We start from the raw sequence: 22,697 nt of genomic DNA, 5'->3' as shown, positions 1-22,697 counted from the left end.
AGATTTGAACTTCTCAAATCAAGGGTCGGATGTTAGCTTTGGCAAACACATGTTCCAGTTACTGATGCAGATTTTACCTTTGTTTGATCTTTGCAAAACATTATTAGTGTGTTTATGGAGCCACAGTTGCAGCTGAGTGTCTCTCTAGACACAATGACAGTGACAACAAGGATTATGTCACAGCACCCTCATATAAATGGATGGTGATCGTCACACGATGCCAAAAATTGTTAATCCAAACCTACTGATGGTTGCACATGACTCAATATTTGCATAATTGCCCCAAGGCTAACTTTGCTCAAGGGTAATTTTACCCCAGCACCCCCCCCCCCCCCCCCCCCCCCCCACCCCACCCTCTTTTTTTTTTTGCAGCGTATCATTTAACCTTTCACTCCCTGAGCTGCTTTAGCCCAGGGCTGTATTAACGGTCTCACAATCACAGCATGCAGAAGCTGATAACAAGCCCCGAGAATCATATAGACAAAGCACAGAAAGTGTTACAGTAACTATTTACATTAAATCAAGTGGTGGAGGAATGATCCCTTCTTACTCTGAGACCTTAAAGGTGAACCATTTCTATCAGTCACCACCTTTCTGAATTCATTTAACACTATAACACAGTTTCAACAGCTGCTGAGAAGATACATCAGTTCACTTGTCACTTCGAAATACACCCCATTAAATTTCTAACAAACTCTACATTTGTATTTCAACTTGTACTTCATGTATTTCTCAGTACACAGCACTCAGTAAAGTTACAGCTATGAGAAGCTTAATGAGTATCCATTAATGCTGTGGTCCAGAATATCATGAGGTAGCTGGAATGAAGACCCAGGGTGTTGTTAATGTCTCCAGTGTGTGTGTGTGTGTGTGTGTGTGGCCTATGTACTCTATGTACTCTATGTAGATGCAGAAGAGCATTACTACAATCAAAAATTAAATATTTTTAGTCATATTATTGGCACGGTGCTGTTGGTTGGTTAGTTGCTACACCACTGTGGTCCAGGCTGAAATGATGATGGATTGTCCTGAAATTCATGAAAGATATTCATGACCCCCACAGGATGAATCCTAATGACTTTGTTGATTCCCTGACCTTTCCTGTAGCACCACCATGAAGTTCATATTTATGGTTTTCAGTAAAATGTAATGGATTGCCATGAAATATGGTTCAAACGTTCATGCGGCCTCCAGTCTGAATTCTAATCACCTGGGTGATCCCTTGACTTTTCCTCTGGCACTTTTATCAAATGAAAACTGCAGTTTGTCCATGAGGTACGTTGATTTATGAGTAAATACCTACAAAACAATTAACATTCCCATCAGGCCGCACTTTTGAGTTTAGTGCTAATTAGAAACTGTTATACCTGCTTAGCATCAGCATTGTTGTTGTGAGCGTCTTACTTATGCCTTTATTATATATCATAATCCCCTTTATGAAAACTGTCTCGTACATGTGGCTCCTGTGCGCTTCCCAACGTTGAATATCAATGTGGATTTCATCTCACACCACATCGTTCCCTGTGGGACCTTTGACTTTGATTAAATCAGCTCACCTGCAGGCAGTGTGTATGAGAGTTACTGAGTATTGGCAGATATCCTGAAGCTGTAAAGGGCCCTAGTGCAAAACCTGGAGGGACTTCAGGTTGTACAGGGATTTAAAGAGTAGAGTAAGATTGAATGATCACCCCTGTAGTAAATTATATGCACGTCAGTGCATTATAGGGTGTTTTAAATGTAGCATGGCCACAAGTATCAGTAAACTTCAACATAAATATCATAAATATTTAGATTTTTTTTATTTTTATGAACAGGTCATGAATCACATCTCAGATGTCCTCCTGTCACCTGCAGCACAAGAACCAAATTGCTTGCAGCCTTTGTTTCTTTCTGACTTTATATTCTCACCCCCAGGGCCAGTTTTCAATCAGCATGTGTGTTTTGTTTGGTGTTGTCTTTTGTCTGAATGTTTTGCTTGTTCTGAATGCTTCTTCCAAGCACAATGGTGTGCATTTATCAAGCGCAAGATTGTGTTTTGGTCAGTAATCATCAGTAAAATGGCTACAGTTGTTCACACTCATAAAAACCAAGAGAAATAGCTGTGGGCTTTACAAGGAGCGCAGACAATTCACCCATTTTCTTTGTTCCTCCCGTTCTTAAAACAAGCAATTTGCCCAGAACAGAACACAAACACACAAATATCCACATTATCTGTGTACGCTGCACTGCCACAATGTCCACACTGAAACTATGTCGCTTCTCACTTAATTGGTAGTGTGTGTTTTTAAATTGGCCTGTCTGAGAGAGCAGACCGGCCCAGTATATATACTGTATATGTATATGTGTGTGTGTGTGTGTGTGTGTGTGTGTGTGTGTGTGGCCATGGTGCAGTTTTAGGTCTCTCCAGTGGAGGAGAGCAAGAGAGACAGCATTTGAATCGTTTAATATCCCCCACCACTCCCTCCCAAACAGTCAGTAATCACACACACACACACACACACACACACACACACACACACACACACACAGCCTCAGAAAATGCAATCTTCTCTGCTGAAATGAAAAAGGAAGCTTAGCCTTTTTGGTTGGTGTGTATGCGTCCACATGCACAAGTGCACATGTATTTGCAAGACTCTGTGAGTGTGTACTGTACAAACGTGCGAGTGTTCATGCATTAATGTTTGTGTGCGCGGCATTATAGCTTTCCTCATTCTGCTGGGTGTCATGAAGGATCTCCACCACCCTCCACCCTGCACATTTTGGTATATTGCCACATATGTAATAATATTAATATGGCTCCCCCGAATGAGAGCAACCCTGCATGCATAATTCATGCTATACTCTTGCTCCAAAAGCAGACTAGATGCCAAAGTATGTATGCAGCACCCACAGCACATGTGCAAGCTGAAACTTATCACAAAAACTGTAAAACTGTCTTTTCTTAACCTTATCCAGCTCCAGTCTCCCTCCCTGTTTTTCCATCAGCATGATAAATGACAGATTATTCCACCAGCAGATGAGATTTTCCTTCCCTCCTTCTCTTCGTCCATCTTTCACCTCTTTCCTCTGCTCCTTTTGCTCTGCATCCTCACTCAACCCTCCTCTCCCGTTCCTGTTCTGCCTCCTGTTTTCCATTCTCTTCTCTCTTATTTTACTTCATCCATCATCCGGCTTTTAGTTTCCGTTTTAATCTGGTTCTTTGTTTCGTATCTACACTCCCCCAGATCACCATCACCAAAATCAGACACCACTGTTAAACAGTCCCATATATCTGGAACCCAGCCTATATACTGTTTGCTCAAAATAAGCAGAGGCATTAAAATTCATGACTGTCCCACATACTATGGCATTTCTTTTTTTTTTTTACTTCTTCTACCCCAAACAGGAGAAGAAGAGGTTGAAGGTATAGATTGAGGGAGGAAGAAAGAGAGGAGCTCTTTTGGTGCTGATGTGATGGTGGGAGGGGTGGGGGGGGTGAAGAAGAAGAAGATGAGGAGGAGGAGGAGGAGGCTGAGGAGAAGTGGATGAATAAGGGGGATGTTTACTTTAGAGGTCGGTGCTGCAGTGCCCACCTGAAAATTGGTTTTGTGAGTATGGTGAGAGAAAGGAGGAGGAGAAGGAAGGACTTAGATGAGAAAGAGAAAGTAAAGTAAAGAGAAAAAGACAATAAACAGATTGCAAGAAGGAAACAAACTGTGAATGAATGAGTGAAATAAAAGAAGGAGACAGAGAGAAGGGGCAGAAGGGGAGGTAGAGAGAGAAAGGGGGTGGGGTAGTTGTCATTAAATCCCCACTCTCAAATCAGAAATGAGATTCAGAGGCCACTTTATCTGGACGGACAGACGGTCCTATGGTGTGGAGCAGCAGGGACGCTCTGAGGGTGTGTGCTTAAAAAATGCATACAAGACACACACACACACACACACACACACAGACACACATGCATTTCTTTTGGCGCTTGTGTCTGCCTGTGTGTCTGTGTACCACGGAGTTGTGTGAACGTGCCGAATGAGCAATCATGCCCAACTTCGAGTGTGTATGTGTGTGTGTATGACATGTAACTGAGCCCTTTGAAGGTCAGCATCCCTCTGTTCCAGCCACCATTGTTGGACATGATTTTTTCCCTTCCCAGTTTTTTGCCATGGGTCTCAAAATGGCCTCCCTGTCCTCTTCACTGTCTGCAGATAGAGGAATGAAGGCTGAATTTTGATCAAGCAACATCAATATAACCCAAAGCTGAGAGCCTAAAATGGCCACACCCCACCTTTTGTGTCAATTGTCACTCCATATGTGCTTCACCGCTCCTGCTCTTTCCCCTCTTGCTGCATCTACAACATCTGTCTTTCTCTTCTGAATAACAGCAAAGGTGATTTGAAGTGTATAAAGACTCCAGCCCTTGCCTTTATTGCTTTGGCTGTTACGGTGCCATTTATAGCAGTGTCAGTGGGCAGGTACAGATGTGTTTCTCTGCCGGGACTAGTCTTTGTTCACAGAGCCTTGTTAAATTGTTTGCCATCCAAAACTTAGGAAACTCACTCATTTTGACTGTGACGGTAACATTAAGCTTCACACACTGTAATCTGATCGATGTGAAAAATTCTTCTAATTAATTCACTGTTTTTTTTTTTTTTTTGCTGTCAATATTTAATAAAATTTTCCTGCTTCATATTTGAAAAAATGAAGCTCATAATTTGAAGTACAGCAAATAAAGCTTGTCAAATCGTCCAAATGCTCATGTTTAATGAGTCATCTTTTAAACTTCTTTCTGGTGTGTGCACACAAGTGTAAATATATGTTAATGAGCAGATGTGGGCCTGCTATTTGTCTGTGTGCGCTTGTGCACGGCAACAGCAGGAAAACTACCTTTGTGTTTCACACTGAGAAGAAATAAAAGCTATTTCTAAATGTTTTAAATGAAACTAAAGACCTTTTCCAGGGCAAAGCCTACTCTATAGGTCTATAATAGCACGCTGTCAATTTGAATTTCCTGTTTTTCAGCGCAAAGATGGAGTGATATGATTCATGTGAATGTGATATGTCTCCACCTTAAGAAAACACTTGTGGAAATAAAAAAGCATGCAGTGCTTTTCAGTGTGTGTCCTGAACTTTTACGTACACCGGCATTCCTCCTCAGCTTTTGATTGGTTTATTGTTGCCGCTGCTGCACGGCGCAGGAAAGGAAGGGAGAAATGGCTGTTGCCTAGCAATCCGGTTGCCATGGTTACCACCAGGGCTCCCTCCTAAAGAGTACACTGTTATGTACATTGAAAAGAGAGAGAGAGAGATGATGGTAGGGGAGGAAGGAAGGATGGGGAGGGATGGAGAAAAGGACGGAGGACGAGAGGAGAAGGACAGAAGGAAGAAGAAGAATTGAAGAAGTTGAAGTATATGAGTGCAGAGAAGGAGTGGAGGGGGCACAGAGGAGTTCATTAAAAATAACATAAAGAATGAGAGGAGAGAGAGAAAACAGACAAAGAGACAAGCAGAGAGAGAAACACTGAGTTATACAGACAGAGAGAAAAAAGAAGAAAAAAAAAATCTCTTCATGATTCATCATATAGATTCCCCCAGACAGTTGGACTGGTGAAGGCAGGGTAATATTGGAGTCTGCTTCATTTGCTATTCTGTCTTAAGATGTGGTGCTGTGGCTTGCTGGCTGGTTGTTTTGTGGTTCCACAGTTGTCTTGGCCATGTTTAGATAAGCCCCCACACTACCACAACACTCCCTGCCACCATTACCATCCTACACCCATCCACCACAAATCCTTCTTTACCTTCTCCCCTTCTCCTGTTGTCTGTTTGTCTTTCTGTGACTGAATGTAACTATAAAACACAGAGACACAGAAAAGGAATAAGACTCAACTGCATAATAAATTTTCATTTATGCGCTGTTATAAATAATGTATTCTCTCATATATCTATATCTATATGTCCATATGTCAGTTGAAGTCTTCTAGATATGAGTTTGTCAAATTACAGGTTTATTCCTGGAGAATATTCTTTGTTGCTTACAAATGATGCCTGGTTTGTTTGGAGTAAAATTCTAATTGGTAGTTAGCACTAGCAGTGATAGCCACCATGACTGAATACACAAAGGAAAGGATACCACCTACAGAAACTCAAAACATCCCACTTCGGTGTACAGATACCACAGATGAAGGACAGATTTTTTTTATTTCTTATAATTCTTCCTTTTCTGCACTTATGTTTTGTTTTAGACTGACTGGTCTTTTGACATTTCCGCATGACAATGCAGGGGTGACACACAGTAAAGTGGACCATGTGAGGCTGCGTACAATTCAAACAGGATTTCACAGTCACATTCCCAGCCGGCTGTCTCCCTGGGACAAAATAGGATTATTAATTTGCATTTTAACTCTTCATCGACAGCGACACAGCCATGGCTAAGTACCTTTTTAAAAGGGTGTGCACATGCGAATACATGTGCACAAAGTCTCCAAACTCACAGGTGTAGGTGTGGTGTGTGCACTTGTGTCTGAGTGTATTCTTTGCATACATGATTTATGGGGAAGTTAGTGTGTTTGTACACATGTGTGATTTATTTTCATATGTGTCTGTTTGTTAAATGTGCACACATCTGCAGACTGCAGAGCCTGATGGATTTTGTGTGTGTCTGTTTCTGCAGGTCAGTGTGATTACAATGCAGCCATAGATCAAGTTTTATTATGCACCAAAACTGCCTCTGTCCTCTTTACTTTGCAATGTCATCTCTACACACAAGCTCACATTGCCCACAAACACACGCACACACACAAATGGATGCATACAGACCCACAATGCCCTGGGAGTTACGCAACCTGCTGACTGGACATGAGTGACTATGGTGGTTGTGTATTTGTGTGTGTGTGTGTGTGTGTGTCTGCATAAGGGATAGGGGTGGTGGGTGCAGAGATGGAAAAAGGAGCAGAAATTAGGGAGAAACAGAGGAAGAACAGAGCATTGCACTGGTGCAGGCATTAGTGTGACAACAGATGGATTGCAGGAAAGAGTTCCAATTTCCTTTTTGAGAGTAGAGCAGAGCCGATGGAAAAAAGAAAAAGAAAAACAGAGACCAAATAAGGAAAGAGAAGTGAAAAAATGAAGCACAATGAAGCGCAGAGAAGAGATCAAATCAGAGGCAGAGAGAGTAGCAGCAATAATGAGAATGTGTGAAAGTGCAAAGAGGGAGAGAGAGGAAGCGGATGGAGGAAAGAGTGAGAAGATGAAGCTGGAGAGAGATAGAGAAAGGAAGGCAGTGACTTTTCATCTGTGACTGACAGTTTCCATCTGACTGCATATCTGCCTCCTTGTCTGCATAAAAACCTGAAGATGTCTTCTTGAACATTTGGGATTTTTGTGTATGTGTGAGTGTATATGCTTTGGCTTTCCATATGCACACTTGTTTATTTTTATGTTTCTTGGTAGATTCTATACAATATTTGTGACTGTAATTATGTGAGTGTGTGGCTGGACGAGGTTATAGGGACATTCATTCATCACATTAAAGAGCAAGTGGGGGATGGGACTAAAACTGGATGGCAAAAGTTATTATGCTTGGTTGTAAATCTTTGTGTGTCTGTGTGTGTGTGTGTGTGGTTTCTACTGTATGTGTGTGGTTGTGGGTGTGTTATCTGCGCGTCTGTGTGCTCACTGTGTGTGTGTGTGTGTGTGTGTGTGTGTGTGTGTGTGTGTGTGTGTGTGTGCTACTCCTGAGAGGCTCTCCTCATTAAGCAGTGAGGCGACAGGAGTGCAGAGTGTGTGTTTTCACACACCGTTGCTCCTTTACAACAGGAGCCACTTTTTTTTTGCCTCCCTTCCTTCAGTCTCTTCCCTTTATGCCTCCTCGTCATCTTCTTCCTCCTCTTCGTTCTTTCTCCAGTTTTCTCTCCCCCCCACTTGTCTCATCTGTTCTTGCAACCCTTCCCTGCTCTCCACCTTCATGCCTCCTCCTCATCCTCACCCTTTCCCCCCCATCTGAACCTGCGTTAGTGGAGCGTTCACTGCCTTTGGTAATTGTGAAGAACAGATACACCGAAAGTGAAAGTCCTCTCACTAAACTGTCATTTGTTCCCATTTAAACCTCAACCTTGATTAACCACGTTTTGTGTGTTTGTGATACTGGTAACCATGGCAACACGTCTTTTTTTTTTTTTTTTTGTTAGTGGGGGAGCTTACCTGTGTAAAGAATCAGTTCAAGTAAATGTCATGTAAATGTTAATATGCTTTAAAATGCAACAAAGCAGAGAGATAGAAAAATGTAAAAAGAAAATATTTGATAAGTGTGTGAAAGAGAAAGTGACAGAAGTCAAGAGGCACTGTAGGTCTATTTGTTTGTGTGTGTGTGTGTGTGTGTGTGTGTGTGTGTGTGTGTGTGTGTGTGTGTGTGTGTGTGTGTGTGTGTGTGTGTGTGTGTGTGTGTGTGTGTGTGTGTGTGTGTGTGTGTGTGAAAGTAATTCTCTCTGGATGGAAGCACTAAGTTGATAAGGCTTCAACTGCGGCCGGACGGACGATGAGATTATTGACTGGCCATGTATCAGGTTGTTGTAATGTTTCCAGGTTAAAGTCTGGAAGGGAGACAGAGTCAAGAAGAGGGGAAGGAGAGGCAGATATTAAAGGGTGAAAATAAGGTACCATGATGAGAACACAGACTTGAGATCATAACACTGTAATTTGTGTTGGTTCTGTACGCTCAGTCTATTTCTTAATTACACACTATAGGAAAAGGTCACCGCTGGTCACGTGAGCCCGAAATGAACCTTTTCTAAATTGTTCTGTCAACGGTTGGAGATAATTAAAGTTGTTCTCTCAAGTTTTTCTCTATATGAAAAGTCTCGTCTAAATAGTTATAATGGTTTTGACTTGCTGATGAGAAACACAATTAATTTTTTTCCTGTTAGAGGTACACAGCTTTCAGACGACGGTGATGTAGCTAATAATAAAGCTTTTAAAATGATGTTTGAGGACTTCTTTACAGGGGGACTTTAGTGTAAGGGCTTTTGTAGTTTCATTCCTTCTCCAGTTTCCTGTTTTTGTTGTCTCCACTTCCACTTAGAAGCCACAGATAATCAATTTCTTCTAGTTTGACAGACAAACTTTGCATCATTGTGATGTTTTTGGTGGTGAATTAATAATAACATGAGCATAGAAATAAAATAAGAACTAATAACAAAATAAAAGAATATACGATTAGTAAAAAGTGAGATGAGACCTTTTGTAAAGGGAACAAGGCAAGAGGCAGCTCAGAGTGAAATAACAATGCAAGGTAATGAAAGAACAGCATGGAGGAGGGAAGGAGAGAAAATGAGATGGGGAGAGAGAAATTCTAAGCATAGAGGGAAGAAGGATGGGGAAGGGTAGGTGTTGGGGGGGAGGTAGGGTGAGGAGGTAGGGTGAGGAGCATTTGAGGATTCATCTCTTGCTGGATAATTCCCAGGAGGATCTCTCGCCAACACTTGAAAGCTGTGAAGTGTGCGGTTCTGCTCATACTCCTCCTGGTAATTGGAAGAGGAGAGAAGGGGAGGGAGGGAACGAGGGGAGGGTCAGGTAAAGCAAGGAGAAACTGAGGTAAAAAAGAAAAGAGAGGAGAGGAGAGGAGAGGAGAGGAGAGGAGGCTAAACCAGGTAAAGATTTGGAGAGGAGAGGGACAGGAGGAGAGTTAAATGTCACGAGGGGTTTCGGAGGAAGAAAAAGCAAGAACCACCGGACTCCTGCCATATTTCTTTCCTCAGTCATTCCTTCTTAATGCCAAATTTATTTTACGTTTGCTCATTAGCTCACTCCTCTTTATTCTTTCTCTTTCTATCGCCGTTCTCATCCCTCCCTCTCCCTCTCTCTCTTCCTCCTTTGCCAGCAATGGCGTGTCTGTGGTTACAGGCGGCTTCTGAAACATGGCCGCGGGCATTTAATCATTGATGGAGTTTTTTTCCTCCACGCAGGCAGGCCAGCGGGCAGCCCCAACTCACTCATATGCGTCAGGACCTGCTGATTCACTCTCTGGGGCCTCCTATCACGCACACACACACACACACACACACACACACACACACACAGACACAATCACAAGCACGCCCGTTTACACAGGCAGAAATACAAAGGGAGCGCTGCACGTGCACGCACATAACCGTACCACACAGATAAAATGCGCTTTGAAAGTGTTTCATCTGTGTGTTTCTGTGTGTGCGACTATCCACGTGTGTCTGTGTCTGTGTGTGTGTGTGTGTGTGTGTGTGTGTGTGTGTGTGTGTGTGTCTGTGTGTGTGTGTGCGCCCGTCTAGTGTAACCCACCAGGGATTGTGATACCCAATCAGAAGCAGCGAGCCCAAATAAAAGCAGCCAAGATAAAAGCAATTTGTTTGACCAGACCAAGAAGACAAAAATGTGTTTGCACTGGCTCCAGGGCCTGCACGCCCCATATGTCTCTACAGCTTTAGACGTCCTTCTGCTCCACTCTGTAAACATCTGGCTCTGTTAGTTTCTTAGAAAGTAAACACACTTATAGAGCTACTGTATGCTCATCCAATATCATTCTGTTCATCATCTATTCCGTTCTGGTCCCCACACGCACTTTTCACTCGAGGTTCAGTGTCCCAGCGTTTAGCCATGCCAGCACTTACGTCTCTATGGTCAGACCACCACTCTGGTCCAGACTGATCCCGGCAACATTTGCCATGAAATTCCTTTGAGACCATCCTGTTCCTCTCGAGATGAAATATAACCTGTCCTTTTCATCAAGTCACAGTTTTCATTTGTTGTTCATTAGCAATTACCCAAAGTTCAATTACCTCAAGTCACATTATATAGAAACCCAACAGCAGCAATCCCTCATGAGCAGGCACTTAACAACCTTTAACGGAAGAAACCTCCAGTAGAACTGGGCTCAGTCTGGGCCGCCATCTGCCTCAAATTCTAGCTCAAAATAACCAGGAGGGTGGTAAACAGCCATATAATAGACTTTCAGTACTTTACAGTGAGCAGCAAATTCACATTTCAAACACCTACTAATTATCAACAATTTGCAAGAGGCACAACTAGAATTTTCACATTTATAAAACGGGACTTTGTCCAATTACACGAACGCGACTTTTTTCAATTATGCAAATTTTTGAGGGTGTGATACACTGCTTATTGTGCGACACTGAAAAGATGCGGCATCCTGGGAATACATTGCCCTATATGGTTACTATGTAATGACACATGTATGATGTGATATATGGTATATGATATGCTATAATATGATCTATGATATGATATGTGATATATATTGATCTGATATATGATATATATGATATATGATCATGTATGACAGACAGACAGAGATATTTCCCAACCCCGAGTCGAGCGTAGGTCTGATATTGTGAAAGCAGTTTCATTTTTTTTATAGCAGCTCTCTCCTCATTTGAGCTGACACCAGCAAAATGTCATAATATTATCAATGGCAAAATAGCTAATTCAGAAATATGAGGATGGGACCATCTGTGCTGAAATACTGAGTTATGAATTTCAGGTACAAGGCTGTTTGTTTGTTTGTAGCCCCAGAGTTCAGTATAACCACCAGTTTCAGTTTCGAATAAACAGTAAATCTGTAGCTCTGAATGTCCTTGTGTACATCCTTGGGAATTATTATGTTTTAAGATCATTTGATTATTTTTCTATTGATGATCCCCTGCTGCAGTCAGTACGGCTCTTTCTCCTCCTTGTTATTTGTCGTGGCACCACTTATGAACTATAAAGTCCAACGCAGTTACATTCTTACAGTATAAATGACAATCTCATGCTTGTGATTTTCGCTCAGTGTAACCTCAGTTGAATTCTGCAGCAGCAGGTACAGCTCATCGTTCCCCTCCCCTCCACTGTTCTCTCTCTGTCTCTCATTCTGATCAGAGAATGATTATTTATTATTTTATTTCTCAGAGGATTAAAGTCAGACTCTGTGGAGTAGCAACCCGATCTCTCCCTCTCTCCCTTCCTCAATTCCTCACCCTCTTTTCCATCAAATTCACCCTCATGTCACCACCTTCCCCTTCTGGCCAAACAAGGCTCCACCCTGAATTGGATGGATTAATGACCTCTCTCTGTTTCTTATGTGAACACACACACACAAACACACACAAACACTAGCAATATCACCTACAGCACTGTCTGTTGTCTTTCTGACAGATTAATGGCTCATATATATATATATATAGACACATATATATATATATATATATATGTCTATATATATGTGTGTGTGTGTGTGTGTGTGTGTGTGATGTTTATTGTATTCGCTGCCCTGCCTGGTGAGTCATTGTGAAGGAGCCGTCCAGTGCATTACATCCAAGAGAAGAAAGCACACATACAAAACAGTCTGCAGTGGTTATGTGATTGCTTCCATTAAAGTGATTATGCAATCAGCAGCGGTGAGACAGGCAGGAGACAGACCAACAGTCAGACAGACAGGACGAGATGCCGAACACACACACACATGGATACACATCATCCAGGCAGGCAAGGGGAATTTCTCTCTTGTTAATAATTATTATGAAACGGCTTCATGCGGAGCACTTGCCTCTCCGTGCTCAGCATGACAGCAGGTCTGTCCCGGCAGCCTGACACACACATGCACACACATTTCTCGCATCCTTTTAAAATCCTCCTCTTCCTCCTTCTGTTCCACTCCTGACGGTCTTTACCAGACCTCGGAGGACGCCTCCTCTGTCTGTGCCTCCTCTGTCTTCTCCCTCTCACCCTCTCACTTCCTGGGTGAGCTGGGGTTTGGCGAGTCCCAGACTCCAGTGCGAGTCGGCACTGGTGCTTGTTTTTTAACCAAAGCAAACAGATGGAAAGAGAGAGAGAGATTGTGAGTATTGTGCCCAGCTGGGATGGTGCATAGTCTCGCAACAGGGACTTAGTTACTCATCTCCTTTCTTCTGCTTTGTCTCAACATGTTAGCTTTAATCACTCTGTCAGTACACTACTTTGTCGACAACATTTTCTCTTTCTCCGCACACCTTGGTGATGAATGCTCTGCTGATATGTTAGGACTGTTTTGGCCTCTCTCTAATCTGCCCTATGGTCAAGAGATTGATGCAGGTCTTTCACTCCGGGGCAACATTTCACTAACACTTACTTATGAGTTCACACTTTTCATCCACTCCTAAGAGCCTGGGTGAGCCAGAATCTGACTCACCAGAATCCCCATTTTCCTTACATGCAACTCTTCTCTTTTTCTTCTTCCAGCCAAGAAAGCACCAGATGGTTCAGTGATCGCTAATGGCTACTGCGACTTCTGCCTCGGAGGCTCAAAGAAGACCGGATGTCCCGAAGACCTTATCTCCTGTGCGGACTGTGGACGCTCAGGTAGGGCACCGCTGAAGGGGATGAATGACAGGAGGAAGGCAGTCCTCTGTTGATGCACAATCTTGAAATATTTAATGTGCTTAGTGTAGTTTTCATATCTACTACTACTATAAATAAATGCAAGTTTTGCTTCCTCTAGCATGAATGGACCATACCAGTGTTTTTTTGTTTCGTTTCTTTTAGCCTGTATGCTACAAATCATGTACCGTATACATCATCATATTAATGCTCATTTGCTGTAATGTTTTTCAAGTATCTTTACTCACTTTCCAGGTAGTCATTGCTTTCCATTTTATACATTTGAAAACCAGTTTGCAGACACTTGAAACTGACCTGAGATTGTGATAGTCTATGCTTTAAGGGATGCTGCCCAAAAAAGACCAAACACATATAGAGAACAAAGAGAAGCATTACTGAAGGTTCTCCACACAGACATCCATCTATCATCTATCGCTAATCCTGGAAGATTCAGGGTTGTGGGGGGACTGGTGTCAGTATCACAGGGCTGACCCGTAGAACCCTGCTCATATTTAGAGTCACCAGTTAACATAACATAAGCTGCATGTCTTTGGACTGTGGGAGGACGACGGAGCACCCAGAGAAAACCTACACAGAAACTGGGAGAACATACAAACTCCACACGGAAGGTCCCTGCGGTCAAACAGGATTCGAACCCAGAACCTTTTTCTTCTGTTTTGGCCTGTATTTGCTGTATAAGTTAAGAAATTAGGTAGAAAGTAAATCTAACTTCCATCCATCCATCATCTAGACCCCCTTAGTCCTTAACCAGGGTCCCAGGGATCTGCTGGAGCCTATCCCAGCTCTCTTTGGGTGAAAGGCAGGGGTCCACCCTGGACAGGTCCCCAGTCCATCACAGGGCCACATAGAGACAAACAACCTCACACACTCACACTCACTCCTATGGGCAATTTAGAGTCACCAATCAACCTGACATACATGTTTTTGGACTGTGGGAGGAAACCAGAGGACCTGGAGAAAACCCACACAAGCACAGGGAGAACATGCAGACTCCACACAGAAAGGCCCCTGATGGGTTTCAGACCAGGAACCTTCTTGCTGTGAGGCAACAGGGCTAACCACCAATACACCGTGCTTCCCTGAATCTAACTTGTTAATAGTAATTAATAAGTTAGTGTCACTTCACTGTGTCTGTTACTTCTACATTGAAGTCGACTGTAGCCTGGGAAGCTGCACAGTTTCAAATTGAAGATGTTAGTTTTGTAAATTATTGGCAATAAAGGCCGCTGCAGATAAGAGGAGAGAAATTCATGCCTGATTTAATTCAGGTTATGTTTTAGTAGTAGTTGTAAGTGCAGATTCATTTGAAAGTTTGTGCTGTATTACTATTCAGCAGTAACATAATCTACAAAATAAAAGCTAACATGACATATTGCCCTTTCTTCACTTATTCTCTGCAAATTGATTTTTCTAGTGTGTATGGAAAGGAATAGAAAGCCTTCGCTGCCTGAAAGGTAGAACACACATTAAAGCGGTGGATATAAAGTAAAATGTACTGGCATCTTCCCTGCAAGACGGACATTTCATTCTTCAAACAGACTTCTGTTGCTTGCTGAAGTGTGAAAATGGCAGTAAAATTTAAAAATTCAAATTAACTTTAAAATCATACTTACAAGATGCAATAAGAAAGTATTGCACTATATACGATATCATCCATTTACCACGAATGGCAGCACTTTTAACATAGCTGTCTAGGAGATTTTAGATTTTATAAGGTTTTATATAATAAAAAAAAAAAGTGTGGATACATCACATTAAATGCGATTTAGGATATTTAACAAACTGCGTATAGAGGCCAGTATATGCAATAAATATGGTGACATCTGCTTTGCATTATGCCAGAACTGCAAAAACACTGTTTCCAAAGGTGGGAATGAACTTTCACGCTTAATCTGGCACTTATTTTTATACAACATGGTCATGTCCATTAATCACAGTGTTGTCAAACGGAAGTGTTAAAATATTAATGGATGCAATAAAATGTAATTTTGGTGTGACCCTCTTGTCTGGCAACAAACACAAAATTGTTTAGGATCTTGTACTCTGCATGCCATTCAGTTCTAACTGTGATTTTATAAACCATTGTGTATTTCTTTTGAGAGAGTGCTCTATGTGTTGCAAAGAACTTGAGTTTGTGAGAGAATGGGCTCCCATTCGTATGTGTTTTGATGGAGAATAGTGAAGTAGAGTAATTTGATTTTTTTTTTATATGGCTGTATTATTTTGTGTATATTCTGGCTATGTATACGCACAGAGAATTTGAAGTGTATATGTTACAGAATTTGTGTACCTCATACTTCATTGCATGTACTGTATATTTATCCCACACATGTTGCTTTTCATCTGAAAAATAAAAAAGAGAACTAAAAACATGTACGTGATTTGTAGTGAATGGGCTAAACATTGGTATGGTCCTCTTCTTTATAATCATGTATACAAAATAATAATAATATTCCCATTGTCATGATCACGTAACAGCAAATTTCAGGTATTTCATATATATATACATATATATATATATATATATATTGGCGACTTCAAACTACATCCACAGAAAATGTGTAGAAATAATTTTAAATAAATACAAAAATTCTATACTCTGTCCAAAACACACATCATGTAATGTTCACAAAACACCACTGTCCAATTCCTCTTCTAGTATTAACAAATCACCTGTGAAGCAAACAAATTAAAGGAAATATAGAACAGGTGCATGATGGATGACTGTCCTCAAATACAGAAAGCCATTGTGAAAAACATTGTGTGGGTGTGTGCTTGTGTGTGTGTGTGTGTGCGTGTGTGTGTGTGTGTGTGTGTGTGTGTGTGTGCACCCAGGCCACCCATCCTGTCTGCAGTTCACAGTGAACATGACAGCTGCGGTGAGGACTTATCGCTGGCAGTGCATCGAGTGCAAGTCCTGCAGCCTGTGTGGCACCTCTGAGAATGACGTAGGATCTCACTTTATACATGTTAACACATGTGGCTGCACACACACACACACACACACACACACACACATACAATTACATACATACAATCTATAGCTGATTTTAAAAGTTAGTGTCACTGGGGGTGAAACCGATTTAAAACCCGGAATAAGGCAGATATTGGTTTTTACACACACAGTAAAACAGACAGGGACCTTATTTCAATTTGTTGTGTAAAGAGAATAAAGGAGAATTTATTTGAAGAAAAGGTTCCAGTTCTCCATGTTTAATTTCACACCAAAGGTCCATGTGGTTTCTGTGTCAAAGAGATAACTGGGTTCACAATTTAAAAATAACCACGGGGTGTGTACCGTCTATCCCACCTCAACATTTTGATATATATTCATACGAATCTGTCCCCACATATGTTTACATGAATATTCTCTTCTGTTCCAGGACCAGCTGTTGTTCTGTGATGATTGTGACAGAGGTTACCACATGTACTGTCTGAGCCCTCCCATGTCTGAACCACCAGAGGGTATGTACAATTACAGTCTAAGCAGATTACAAGCATCGTCACCTAGAGGTGCCGCATAGCAGGAGTTCTGCGTTTGCTCGAGGAAGCAAATCTGGGAACATTTTTGACTTTAGGACAAGATGATGCAGCTGTTTGAGTGTAGTATCTCAGCTAAAATATAACCCATTGTTGTATAGCAGACCCTCGGGACTCTTTCCCACTTTGTTGGAGCATCTCAATCTGAATCCTGGGCCTGGGATCCCAGAAATGAAGCGGGACCATGTTTTTAAGTCAAACTGTCATTTGCCTACTACACATAAGATGGCTGCCTTAGGATGTTTGATGGTGTTGTCATGGAAATGAGTAGTGGAAAAGATAATCTGTTTCCATGGCAAAAGTGTCACTTGGCTGAACATACAGCAGCAGTGCCACTTGTGTTCAACACTCACTAACAGTGTCATGCTCTGCCCACACATGCAACGCTTTTGATTTACAAGAAACGTTTTTCAGCAGTAGACGGTTATTTTAGGTTTTACGCGGTCTCACATGGGTGGTAGTCCTGTGCCTTTATGCGGTGCGTGATGCTCACACAGCACCTTTAGGTGCAGCACAGCAGGATCTATGTTACGTTTGAAGCGTAAAGGTTGAAAGTTGCGTTTTACCAGCCGTCTGAAGTGGATGTTTAATTGATGTCACAAATCCTGTGGCCAAATCCAAACCAAACTGGTTGTCAAATCCCCTGCATCTGCACAGCACAGGCACAGCATGTGATGTTTCAACATAGAGCTTTAATTTACAGTGTTACTTAATGCGCTGTCTTAAATAAGGGATTAATTCACAAGGCTTTACAATAGGAGCGATTGAACTTCCGATCTGTGATGTGTTATATGTGTGTGTGTGTGTGTGTGTGTGTGTGTTGTGCAGGGAGCTGGAGCTGTCATCTGTGTCTGAGACAACTGAAGGAGAAGGCCTCAGCCTACATCACCCTCACTTAATCTGCAGGGCTGCGCCTCATCCTCTCGGCTCTTCATCCTCTCCCAAACCACCTCTCCGTCATCCCTCTCTGTGCCTCAGCTGCCCCTCCTCCTCTGAGCTCCTGGCTGCCACATCCTCTCTGAGCCGTCCCCCGTGACCTTTGACACGACTGAGCACACAGCACCCCCTGCTCCCCCCTCACCCCTCCTCCACCCACCCCCGGGGCTGTACCCATTCATGAACGTCTCTCCAGCGGTGATCCAACCTCTGTCTTTTCGTGACTCTTACATTCCCTGTTGTGCTTGACCCAGCCCCCCCGCCCTTACTGCTCTGTCTCAACAGAGGAATTCATCAGCTAGCAATAAGTTTGCTAGCGAGACACACACTCTAGCCTGCCAAGGGCACTTCAGAGGCATTCTACTCCACAGGAATCCTCTTAAGGGCCCTTGGACGAGCCCTAATGATCTTCAGCTGCAACTCAGTCAAGTAGTGCGCGAGAATTAATAAGATGGATAGGTGTTAGGCTGAGGACAGCGCTCGGAAGACCCTGGATAACCACGGAGCAGTACGTTTCGGTGTTAGCCAACTGTGAAATACACACAGAACCAAAATTTCATTTACTCCCTCTGTCCTTTATGGTGTATGGCAGAGCAGAGATGCTGAACCTGCTCCTTTATTTGTCTGCAGGGCTTACTGCCCCGTGCAAAGTGGGCGTGAACTGTACAGAATTCATACTGGTTCTCTATCTACACACTGTTGAAAACTTGCCTCACTGGGAAACAATGAGCTTCTGGTCAGGAACTCAAACCATCTTCGACCTCACCCTCTACTCTCTCCATGCATGGAGTTTCCACAAATTAATGATGCAGTTTGGGATTGACACTGAAGGTTTTAGTTCTGAGCGCCATCCTTAAATAAGCACAGAGATGGATTTTTTCTCTGTTCGTCTGTCTCTGATCAAACTGTGTATTTAAAATGAGCATTTAGGCTTAGCATCTCTCTCACAAATCCTTCCCCTGACCTTCGTTCGCCCGTCTCTTCTATGAAACACTGACTGTGAAGCCAATGCGAGACTGACAGGCTCCTGGTGCTCGGTGCGTAAGATCTGTGTGTTAAGAATGTAGGATACATGTGTGGACAATGCAGATCTTTGTCTGGCCCATACCGAGGCCTGACAACTTCTTTTTTATGATTCCTTTTTTATTTCTTATTTTTCATTTGCATGTCGTTATTTCGATTGTTTTTAAAGACTTTTAATTGAAATCGAAAAGAAAGCACACTTAATTCGCAATAACGTGTTTGTGATATGAACTATTTTGGCCAAACTGCGTGCGTTTTAAACTTTACGTGTGCCTGTGTGTCTATGTGAGTTTATCTCAGTGCTACAGTAACTGTAGCCAGTACATGCTAGAGGAAAGCTGAGCAGCAGGAAAGTTATGGTGAATGTAAGGAAAGTTGATATGTTCCTGTTCAGCCATTCAGACAGAGGTAGGACAGAGTGATGATCTAAGTCAAGGCAGAAGAACAATTAATGGTATAGGCTGATGTTTTGGGAAAATCAGACACATCCAAATCTAATATGAATAATAATAATAAATCATTACGGTGATGGTTTTACTGTGGATTGTGCTGAATAATTTTTTAGAAGTACAGGAGCCCAGCCAAAAACAGTCTGGCACATTACTCCTTATAAAACCATAATGTGTAGCTTTTACTCTTTCACAGTTTGACAGATTAAACAAATGAGGTATAACGTGTTAATTGGCTAACTCTGGAGGTGCTTGTAGGTGGATTTTTAAAAAATCTTTAGACCAAGCCAGGTTAGCTGCTTCTTGTGCTCTTCAGCCAAGTTCGCTGTTTCCTGGCTGCAGCTTCATAGACAGACATGATTATCTCTCTCTCTCTCTCTCTCTCTCTCTCTCTCTCTCTCTCTCTCTCTCTGTGTCTTTCCCCAAATATCAAACTATTTCTGAACAACAAAACACTGAATTTTGAGTCATGATCTCTGCACCAAATGTAAGGCTTTTCAAAATCTGCTTAGTAACATCTGGATTTTACTTACAGCAGTCATAGCAGGGCTCTACCTACATAAGTACTTTCTTGTCTCTCAATCTGAGAATTGACTACATTGGATAAATATCAGTACAACACAATGACTGTGTCAAGGGTCAATATGTTTATGTTTGCACAGATGCTAAGATTTTTCTACTGGTTTAAAGTGACACTCCACTTAAAATACATCTTTTTAGGATCAAATGCACCTCAAACAATGCTACACAATCAATCAGTCATCTGATCACCTAATATGGTTAAATACACAACTTCTGTTTGACACATGCTGCCATGGTCAAGATTAGAAAAACATTGGCTTTAATGACAATTTTAATTCTGGCTTGATGAAGGAACCTCAGACATTAAACTTCCCAACGATTTGAGAACCTGTTGGACAGAGCTGATTGATTCTGTCTCACTTTTCTTCTCTGTTTTACAAGCTGGAATTAGATATACATAACTTTTAAAGTGACAGTCAGTTCAAAATTAGAATTTCAGTTATGGGTTGGTTAGGAAAAAGCCAAATGGCAAGTTAGGTTTGCTTGCTGACTTGCCATCTCTGTTTCTCACCAACTGCAACAAGTTCTGTCCTGCAAAACATCAGGCCACCTGTTTTGTGAAAGTGAAACACTGGTAGTACAGTAACAGAAAAAACAAACCTGCCAATCTGCTCTGCACATTAGTAGCTGGTATAATAAATCAGTACTTGAAGACCTAGCTGAATATTTCATGAAGGGATTCATCTAGCCAGCCAGCATGTAGTTTTGTGAGCTGGCACTGAGAAAAAAAAGTCTGTTTTTTCTTCATCCAAAGGCACATTATGTTATCCTCAACCAGTTTAACTGGACTTCTCAAGGCAACTTGAATGGGGACATTAGGAGATATCTGTGCAAGTGCTAATTTAGGAGGATGTTTTCAACCTTTCTGAGAGAGCATCCATCCAGTCAACTTGTAAGCTTTAAGCTTGGGGACAATAGCTGTAAATAGAGGAATAAATTACGGGCAACAAATTGCCGTTTCATACCAATTGTTGTGTACATATCAAAGTATGAACAGGTCAGATTCAGTTGGTTTCGGTTTGAATGACCTTCTCATTTTAATGCTGCATCACGTCTCTAAAAGGAAACTCACAAGATCAGATGGCTTGCGAATGAGTTGAAACTGTGTTTGCCATCTGTTACAGAAAGACATTAGGTGCAAATACTGTGCTATCCCTCAATGCAGTGTAACTCTACTGATGCATGAATGACACCTGAAATGTTCCTGATTCCACATTTTGATATCATCAGGCTTGATTTTTAAAATAACAATGAGAAATAACCTTTAACTTTGGTTCACTTCCTGTTTGTTTTCCTTGTTTGGTTTGTAATCTGTGTTGTTTCATATTTTGCACAGCGTGGCTGCATTTGCTCTCTGAGTGTGTTTATGCCTCTGTGTGTATGTTTATCTGTGTATGTGTGTGGGTATAACCACTTGTGATTACTCAAAGGTCAGACAAAAAGCAAACTGAACCAAAACAGCGAATTATTCTTGTTCTGCAGACATTCTGATCTCAGCAAAACCACATGCATGGCACTGCACTGCTGGGGGTTTGTATTGTCGGGTACAGATTACGACAAAAAGTCTACTTAACTGCACACATTTCACACAAGGCACTTGGATTAGAAAAATCCTGTTTCTTGCATCCGTGTTGTTATATCAGTGTTATATTTGCCAACAAAACAGTTGTGTGAAAAAAAAAAAAAACGTTTTAATTCCATCAACCAATAAGAGCTAACATCTAGATTTGAAGTATGTTTGAGTGAAAGTAGTTTGAGGATGAAATGGATGATGATGATGATGATGATGATGGTGACTGAAAAGCCTTTATATTGGAAGCATTCCTGGCACTTAATAGGAGAAGCATGGCGGAGTCAAACTTAAGTTGATTGTACTATCTGGGGAGGGTGTGGAAGCCATGTTTGGGGTTTGGAAATGTGGGCATCATTGTGATTATTTAATGAAACTTGAGCCTTCTCTTTGTACAAATGGACAAACCGAGGTGCTGGTGACGATAGAGCTGGAGGTGTGGGGGCCACAAATTGACGCCGTCTCCCTTCCAGGCTGTGGGAGTGGCTCGGTCAGAGGGTTGGCACATCGGGCCATTCTTGGCCTCTCTTGTAAATTGTTGTTCTGTGATCTTGCTTGCACTTTTTTTTTTTTTTTTTTTTTTTCATTTCCCAAAAACAAGAAACTAATTGTAAGTATGTATGTGAGTGAGTGCGGGTGCACTTATTATTTTTTATCTTGACATTTTTTCAATGTGATTGTCTGTTGTAAACGACACTGGATAAAGATGAGTTTTTAATTTGTATTTTTTACCTTGAGAGGAAAATGAAAATCTTCTTGGACATTTTTTAACCACCGCTCCCTCCCTCTTTCCTCTCTCTCTCTCTCTCTGTCTCTCTCTCTCTCTCTCTCTCTGTCTGGTACCTGGGAATGCTTTGAAATGTGGACTGTGACCGCATTGCTGTCATCACTGCTGTCAGTCATTCTCTGTGAATTCATCTGGCTTTCTCAATTTGCCCAGTTTTTTCTCTCTTCTCTCGACTCATTTTTTTCCATTAAAAAGATGAGATTGAAAAGATGACCTCTACCTTTATGTTGTCATTGTGTGTGTGTGCGTGTGTGTGTGCGTGTGTGTGTGTGTACAGTATGTGTTTGTGCATTTATTTGCTCTAGTTCCAGTGGTATAAATCACTGATTCTTTGTGCATTTTTGGACTGTAGTCAGTCTGCCTGTGTGCTCGCCTGGTTGTCTGTGTTGTTGCCAACTGGGGCAGCTTACTAGTCACTTTAACATTTTTTGGA

At 41.8% G+C, this 22,697-nt stretch overlaps 1 protein-coding gene across 5 annotated transcripts in view; it reads left to right on the top strand.

Annotated features, from left to right (window-relative positions):
* The window catches only part of dpf1 (double PHD fingers 1), a 43,503-nt gene extending 21,544 nt beyond the window's left edge, over positions 1-21,959 (top strand). For 4 of the 5 annotated variants that reach the window (XM_026318710.2, XM_026318717.2, XM_026318726.2 and 1 more), the window contains 4 exons: positions 13,219-13,338; positions 16,213-16,325; positions 16,761-16,842; positions 17,746-21,959. In XM_026318710.2, coding sequence (XP_026174495.1) covers positions 13,219-13,338; positions 16,213-16,325; positions 16,761-16,842; positions 17,746-17,816 — 386 coding nt within the window. In that variant the 3' untranslated portion in view covers positions 17,817-21,959. The remainder of the gene's footprint in view (positions 1-13,218; positions 13,339-16,212; positions 16,326-16,760; positions 16,843-17,745) is intronic. The other variant, XR_003296351.2, reaches the window with a different exon arrangement.
* Positions 21,960-22,697: the final 738 nt, after the last annotated feature.

Source organism: Mastacembelus armatus, chromosome 13 (genome assembly GCF_900324485.2).
Source record: "Mastacembelus armatus chromosome 13, fMasArm1.2, whole genome shotgun sequence".
Lineage (NCBI taxonomy): Eukaryota > Metazoa > Chordata > Actinopteri > Synbranchiformes > Mastacembelidae > Mastacembelus > Mastacembelus armatus.
The sequence above is the reverse complement of the archived record's forward strand: the minus strand, read 5'-3'. Positions and strand labels throughout refer to the sequence as shown.